We start from the raw sequence: 8,529 nt of genomic DNA on the forward strand, positions 1-8,529 counted from the left end.
GGGTCTTTCTCCTTTTATAGAACCCCCCTTAATATTTCTTGCAGGGCCAGCTTAGTGGTCACATATTCTTTCAACTTCTGCTGGTCATGGAAGCTCTGCATCTCTCCATCCATTCTAAATGAAAGCCTTGCCAGATAAAGTATTCCTCGCTTCATGTTCTTCTCATTTAGTACCTTGAATATGTCTTGCCAGGCCTTTCTGGCTTGCCAGGTCTCATTGGATAGGTCTGACGTTATTCTGATGTTCCTCCCTCTGTACGTAAGGAATCTCTTCCCCCTAACTGCCCTTAAGATGGTTTCCTTGGTTCTAAGATTTGCAAGTTTTACTATTACATGCCGGGGTGTTGCCCTGTTTTCCTTGATCTTAGGCGGGGTCCTCTCTGCCTCTAGGACAGGAATGTTTGTTTGATTCCCCAGATTAGGGAAGTTCTCAGCTACGATTTGCTCAAAAACATCTTCTAGCCCTCTCTCTCTCCACTCCCTCTGGGATTCCAATGATTCTGACATTGGAACGCCTCATGGTCACTTATTTCTCTGATTCTATTTTCATGGATTCTGAGTTGTTTTTCCCTGGCCTCATCTTTTCCCTTTTTATCTATTATACTGTCTTCCAGATCGCTTATTCTCTCTTCTGTCTCAGTTACCCTAGCTGTTAGATTATCTAGATTGGATTGGATCTCATTGATAGCATTTTTAAGTTCTGCCAATTCCCCTTTTATTTCTGCCCTTAGAGACTCTATGTTGCCATTAATTGATTTCTCCATCCTAGCCATTGTCTTCACAATTGCTAGCCTGAATTCCATCTCCAACATCTTGGTTATATCTGCATCCATTTGTAAATCTGCAGCATAAGTCATAATCTCTGAGTCTTTTCTGTTTGGGGGGCTCTTCCTCCTAGTCATTCTGTTGATGGGTGTTTGAGGGAATGTATAGAGTCCAAATTATTGACCAGAACCCAAGCAAGATGCACCTGTTTTCTTGGGACCTTAGGGTTGCTGGCCTCTTGTTTTCCCAGCCTGTCTTCTGCGGGAGGGGCCTGCCGCGCTGTTACTCAGGCAACCCTGTTTGGGCAGAGTTGCCCTGCGCCCCTGTGGTGGGGGATGGGCTCAGTGGGAATCAGTCTTTGGGGCTTTTGTTCTCTGGCGCCTTTCCCTGGCGGCTTTCCACATCTCTTCCGCGAGTCAGAGCAGAAGAGACGGTTTCCAACCCTCTGCTTCAGAGCAGAGAGATCGCAGTCTGTTCTTCAATGAGCTCTCCAGGCCACACCGTCTCCGTTTCTGTCCCTGCTGCTATAAACTGCAGCGTCCTGGGTTGTGCACCCCTCCGCAGCGCTCCCAGTCCTGCCTCCAGGTCGGGGCACGTCTCTGCCCTTTGTGCTTCTAAAACTGCCAGACACTCCCAGTTCTCACGCGTGTGACTCCGCAGCTCGGGGATTCCACCCCAGGGGTTGCAGTTCACCAGTGGGACCCCAGCGCACCGGTTTCCGTCTGAGAGGCTACAGTTCGTGTGCGTGCGACCGTCGCTCCAGGTTTCTGTCTGGGGGGCTGCGGTTCGGGTGCACGCGACCCCGCCGCACTGGTTTTCCACCCCGGGGGCTGCCCTAAAGTCCTTTCCCAATGCTACCAGTCTGCGAGTCTGTGCCCCCGTCCCCAGCGCGCGAGGCTGTCACTCACGGGCAGTGTAGGATCCCCACGGCCAGGCACCCTCCCGCCGCCCTTTATCCTCCGATATCTGCCCGCAGAATCACGGCTCCCCGCTTCATACCTCGAAACCAACCGCCTGCGATATTCTGTTTGTAGAGATCCAGATCTTCTTACATCTCAGGCTGGTTTCGTGGGTGCTCAGAGTGGTCTGGTAGATATCCAGCTCAATTCCGGGGACCAGTTGAAATAGGGTCCCCTACTCCTCCGCCATCTTTCCCCCCTCCCCAAAATTTTTCTATTACTACTTTAAATCTGGGAGAAAGGCAACCATTGGAGAGTCACCGCTTCCCCTCTCTTTCTCCTCAGTAGGAAGCAAACCCCATACCCCAGGATCTCATGTGCTCTCTTTAATTCCCATCACGCAGTTTTTTAAATGTTTATTTGTATTTTCTTTTCTGAGAATTACTGCTGATATTTTTACTCCTCTTTCTTAATTGATTTATGGGTGTTCTTTATATCTTTTGGAAGATATATATGAAGATATAGGAATCCCTTTCTAGTATGTATTATGTAATATATTGTAAATTCTTATTATAATAATGTATGTTTAAATATTTTGTTTATTTTTATGTCTTATTTAATGAGATTGCTCCTACTCTGAAGTCATAAACACATTATTACTTTCTTCTGACAATGTTAAGGTTTCTCTACTTAGTTCTTCAGTCTGCTAGGAATTTATTTTTGTGTGTGGTATGAGTTAGGGATCTAATTTTATTTTTTTCAAAACAGGTGAAAAATTTTTTCCAAACCATTTATTGAGTAGCCTTTTTCACCTCAGATTTTACACTGTATTATTTAAATTGGACTGTAAATTTTCACACACATATGGGTCTGATTCTGGACTTACTCTGTCAATTTGCTTATTGTTTCATCAATACTAGACTATTTTTTGATTACTGACAAGTCAGTTTCCCTTTTTCTTTGAACACTGTGTTACTTTTTAAATATTACTTTGGCTATTTATTTCAGCAAATATTTATTAAGCACGTAAAACAAACTGGGGATGCATGTTGGTTTTCACTTTATCAATTCCATAGCACATCCTGTTGAGCATCATTTCAACATTGTATTTATGTATTTATTTAGACGATGTAGGTGTCTCACAGAATACAACTCAAGAGGCACGAAGTGTATACCATCAAGACTCTTTCTATTCTAGATGTTTTCAATCTGATTTTTATGATTCTTTCCACTGAGGCTAATAATGTTACTTTTTTTGTTTCATTCCAGAGATTGTATCTATAGATATAAATTTACACACACATTTCTTTTTTACATACACAAATGTAAAATTTAGTATTAAATAATATTACATAATATATTTTTTCTATTTTTAAAAAATTATTTTCAGTTAGCCAACATATAGTACATCATTAGTTTTTGATGTAGTGTTCAACAATTCATTAGTTGTGTATAACATCCAATGCTCATCACATATGCCCTCCTTGATACCCATCACCGAGCTACCTCATCCTCCCACTTCCCTCCCTTCTCAAACCCTCAGTTTGTTTCCCGGAGTCCATAGTCTCTCATGGTTTGTCTCCCTCTCTGATTTCTCCCCCTTTGGATTTCCCTCCCTTCCCCTATGGACCTCCATGCTATTCCTTATGTTCCACATATGAGTGAAACTATATGATAACTGTGTTTCTCTGCTTGACTTATTTCACTTAGCATAATCTCCTCCAGTTCCATCCATGTCGATGCAAATGGTGGGTGTTCATCCTTTCTGATGGCTGAGTAATATTCCATTGTATATATGGACCACATCTTCTTTATCCATTCATCTGTTGAAGGGCATCTCGGCTCTTTCCACAGTTTGGCTATTGTGGACATTGCTGCTATGAACACTGGGGTGCATGTGCCCCTTCAGATCACTACCTTTGTATCTTTGGGGTAAATACCTAGTAGTGCAATTGCTGGGTCATAGGGTAGCTATTTTTTTAACTTTTGGAGGAACCTCCATACTGTTTTCCAGAGTAGCTGTACCAGCTTGCATTCTCATCAACAGTGGAATAGTGTTCCCCTTTCTCCACAACCTCTCCAACATTTGTTGTTTCTTGCCTTGTCAATTTTTGCCATTCTAACTGGTGTGAGGTGGTATCTCAATGTGGTTTTCATTTGAATTTCCCTGATGGCTAATGATGTTGAACATTTTTTCATCTGTCTGTTAGCCATTTGTCTGTCTTCTTTGGAGAAGTGTCTGTTCATATCTTCTGCCCATTTCTTCCCTTGATTATTTGTTTTTTGAGTGTTGAGTTTGAGAAGGTTTTTATAGATCTCGGATATCAGCCCTTTATCTGTGGTGTCATTTGCAAATATCTTCTCCCATTCCGTGGGTTGCCTCTTTGTTTTGTTGACTGTTTGCTGTGCAGGAGCTTTTTATCTTGATGAAGTCCCAAAAGTTCATTTTCGCTTTTGTTTCCCTTGCCTTTGGAGATGTATCTTGAAAGAAGTTGCTGTGACTGACGTCAAAGAGGTTACTGCCTATGTTCTCCTCTAGGATTTTGATGGATTCCTGTCTCACATTGAGGTCTTTCATCCATTTTGAGTTTATCTTTGTGTATGGTGTAAGAGAATGGTCCAGTTTCATTCTTCTGCATGTGGTTGTACAATTTTCCCAGCACCATTTATTGAAAAGACTTTCTTTTTTCCATTGGATGTTCTTTCCTGCTTTGTTGAAGATTAGTTGACCATAGAGTTGAGGATCTCATTTCTGGGTTTTCTATTCTATTCCATTGATCTATGTGTCTGTTTTTCTGCCAATAACATACTGTCTTGATGACTACAGCTTTGTAATATTACTTCACTTAAAAAAAAATAAAATAACTTTCCCACATTCCTTATAGAACATGTGTATAATACAAAGAAATTGGGGGGCACCTGGGTGGCTCAGTCATTAAGCGTCTGCCTTCAGCTCAGGTCATGGTCCCAGGGTCCTGGGATCGAGCCCCGCATTGGACTCCCTGCTCAGTGGGAAGCCTCTTCTCCCCCTGCTTCTGTTCCCTCTCTTGCTGTGTCACTCTCTGTCAAATAAATAAATAAAATCTTAAAAAAAAATACAAAGAAATTGGGGGAGATAACCCTTAATCCCATCCAGAAGGAACCACATTGATAATATTTGGGCAAAATTTTCTCTGAGTCTTTAGAAATATTTTAAAATACTGAGCAGATACATTTTTTTTCGGTATCTATTAAATTGTCTTGTGCTTGCCACAGTATTTGCTTATATTTTTCATTGTTTTGGGCATTTGGGTTGCCCTCAGTTTCTCATTTACAAAGCTTTTTAGGAAATACTTTTAGCTTTTATATGTGAAAAAAAATAAACCTCTCTGTGTATTTCCCCACTTGTGAAATGAGAATAATGATGAATCTTTCAGGGCAGTTATGACGATTAAATGTGAGGACGTGGAGTGTTCATTGTAATGCATGGCACATAAGAAATGCTCAATTACTATCAGCTTTGTCACTTCTAAGCTACTAGACATTACTTATGTTGTCACCTGCAATTTTTACTATCACCTTATATGATGAGATTGTTATTCTTACCCAGGATAAGAAAACTGAGGTTCAAAATTTTTGCATAAATGACCAGTGCACAAAGTTGGCACATGTCTTTGTTACTTTTGTACTTTTTCCTGAAAAGACAAATCCTTGAGTGAGGTTTGCCTTTACAGGAGAAGCAACTATGAGGGCTAGAGAACAGCCCAATTCCTAGCAGAGGCAGAAGCAATGCCCACTTCAGCAATAAATAGCTTAAAATTTGCTTCTCAGCTATGTGAAGAAAGTCCTAGGAATTAAAACATCTGCACCCCAATGGTTATAGCAGCAATGTTGGACAGTAGTCAAACTATAGAAAGAGCCTAGATGAACAGATGAACGGATAAAGAAGAGGTGGTGTATGTGTGTTTATGTTTATATATATATAAGAATATTACTCAGCCATCAAAAAGAATGAAATCTTACCATTTGCAATGATGTGGATGGAACTAAAGGGTATTATCCTAAGTGAAGTAGTCAGAGGAAGGCAAATATCATAAGATTTCACTCATATGTGGAATTTAAGAAACAAAACAGATGACCATGAGGAAAGGAAGGAAAATAAGATTAAATAAGAGAGGGAGAAAAACCATAAGAGACTCTTAACTACAGGAACAAACTGAAGATTGCTGGAGGGGAGGTGGGTGAGGGAATGGGGTAACTGGATGATGGGCATTACAGAGGGCACTTGATGTAATGAGCACTGGGTGTTATATGTGACTGATGAATCACTATACTCTACCTCTGAAACTTAAAAAAAAAAAGAGAAACTAAAAGAGTTTATTCTAAACCAAGTAACATTTAAAGAGGACAACACATTGGGCAAAGTTTTAATGTCCTCAGTATTGTGGCACTAAGCATACATCTCCTGCTTCCAGATCCCAACCCTTTGTCTGGCACATCCCTCTGTAGGAGCAATGGTCTGGGTGGGAAACCAGACTCTCATCTCCCACTTCATCCTCCTGGGCCTTTTCACCCACTCGCCACTGCATCTCTTCTTCTTTTCCATCATCATGGTCATGTTCCTGGTGGCCCTCTCTGGCAATGGGCTCATGATCTTCCTCATCAACATCGACTCCCGCCTGCACAGCCCCATGTACTTCTTCCTCAGCTGGCTGTCACTCATGGACCTCATGCTCATCTCCACCATTGTGCCACGGATGGCCACTGACTTCCTCCTAGGCCGTGGCTCCATCTCCTTCACAGGCTGTGGGCTCCAGATCCTCTTCTTCCTCACCCTCCTGGGGGATGAATGCTTCCTGCTGGCCTTTATGGCCTATGACCGCTATGTGGCCATCAGCAACCCATTGAGGTACTCAGTGGTCATGAGCCGCCGTGTCTGCTGGCTCATGGTGGCAGGTTCCTGGCTCTTTGGCCTGGTGGATGGACTGATCCAGGCCATTTTCACCCTTCGCTTCCCTTACTGTGGCTCTCAGGAGATCGACCACTTCTTCTGCGAGGTCCCTGCCATACTGAAGTTGGCCTGTGCTGACACCTCCCTCTATGAGACCATGATCTATGTCTGTTGCATCTTAATGCTGCTCCTGCCCTTCTCTGTCATCTCCGCCTCCTACCTGTGGATCCTGGTAGCTGTGCTCCACATGCATTCTGCTGAAGGTCGTCAGAAAGCCTTTGCTATCTGCTCCTCTCACATGGCAGTGGTTTCTCTCTTTTATGGGGCTGCCATGATCACGTACATGCGGCCTCAGGCCTACCACTCCTCCAAGCAGGACAAGGTGGTCTCAGCCTTCTATACGATGATCACCCCTATGCTCAACCCACTCATCTACAGCCTGAGGAACCAGGAAGTGGCTGGGGCTCTCAGAAAACTCCTGGGGAGGTGTCCCTGTGGTGGGGGGGCAGGTCTAGGTTGACATTGGCACCTGTGGATGTGGGTTCTGGGGTCTGGGAACTTGAATTAGCTTCTGTAGTTTGACTGGAAGAGAAACAGATGTGCCGTACTGAAAATAAGTCATTCCTTGACCAGAGTTCATGAGATTAACACATTAATTCAATCAAGAATGTCCATGCTGAGTACGGATAGTGTAGAAGGAAGGCTGCACCAATGGGGTTAAAAGAATAGGACACACAGAGCATATGTCCCACAGAGTTAGCAGGTGACAGGTTTCAGCTGTTTACCTCTGCAGGAATTGCCAACAACTGAGGAAAACACCTTGCTCAAGTTGTGCTTCTCCTATGACTAGTTGATACAGGATATAAAGGCTTGGTTACCTTCCCTCAGTTTGACCCTGAATGTCCATCCCAGCTCCAGGACTCCCTGTAATATCTGAAGCATTACAGACTACATATCCCTGTATCCAATTTTGCTTCCTTATCTCCCTTCTGTACCATGAGTTCAATCCTTACAGCACTCTTTAATAAACCTTCCAACATGTAAAACTTGTCTCAGTCTGCTTCCAGGAAACCTAACCTGTGACACATGGAAATGAATGATGGTAAGTTAAAGTCAAGTTTGCTAGATATGTTCATGTACATGTGGTCAAAATAAAATGTGGACACAGAAAACTTTGTTGCTTGGTGGTATCAGAGGGAAGTCAGAACGTTTCCTGAAGACACATAAGACAAGTTTAATGCAGGGGTGGCAAATGCAAATACCAACACTTCCAGACAGGGAGTGTCAATGAGGAAAGCCATCTGGTGGGCCACTTGGCCGCACTGCTGCACAAAGTCTGGTTGAGCTTTGAGTCAGGAAAAGATAAAGTGCAAGTTTGATAGAAGCTGGAAGTGCACCCATGGATGGGCCTTACAAGTTGACCCAGAAGCAGCATTAAACAGCGGGCAGGACAAAGAAGAGGAGAGGAAGGTATGCAGAGCAGAATGCCAGCCAGCCACAGAAGGGCTCTGACATGTTTCCAACCTCTCCGTGAGGTCCACTAAGATGACTCTCAGATCCCCATCTCTTGTCCTGAATTCAAAGAAAGCCCTAGGAAACCTCCTTGGAGTTCTATGCCCCAAGAGAATCTTTTGCTCCTGTTATTCTGTCCTTTATTTCCACCCTGGCCCAGTGGAAAATACTGAGAAGTGAACATAACTGAACAGAAGGACATCTCGTTGTTGAAGGTATGTTGTTCTCAAGCTCTCCTGTAGCTGCACAGCACTGGCTCAGTTCTGGGGTGAGGGCGTCCTAAGCTCTTTAACAGGAGGAAACCTGGGAAAAGTTAGATGGGACCTAACAAAGACCTTTCCACTGCCTTTTCCTTCCCTGTGTTTCCACTCAAGAAAGCAAATAACAGAACAACAAGATAAAATCTTGGTAGAATCACTAATTC

At 43.2% G+C, this 8,529-nt stretch overlaps 1 protein-coding gene across 1 annotated transcript; it reads left to right on the plus strand.

Annotated features, from left to right (window-relative positions):
* Window positions 1-6,156: 6,156 nt before the first annotated feature.
* LOC110581204 (olfactory receptor 56-like) lies at window positions 6,157-7,113 on the plus strand. Its single transcript, XM_021690953.1, has one exon. It carries the CDS (start codon window positions 6,157-6,159, stop codon window positions 7,111-7,113), a length of 957 nt encoding a protein of 318 aa, XP_021546628.1.
* Window positions 7,114-8,529: the final 1,416 nt, after the last annotated feature.

The sequence above is a fragment of the Neomonachus schauinslandi genome, chromosome 7 (assembly GCF_002201575.2).
Source record: "Neomonachus schauinslandi chromosome 7, ASM220157v2, whole genome shotgun sequence".
Lineage (NCBI taxonomy): Eukaryota > Metazoa > Chordata > Mammalia > Carnivora > Phocidae > Neomonachus > Neomonachus schauinslandi.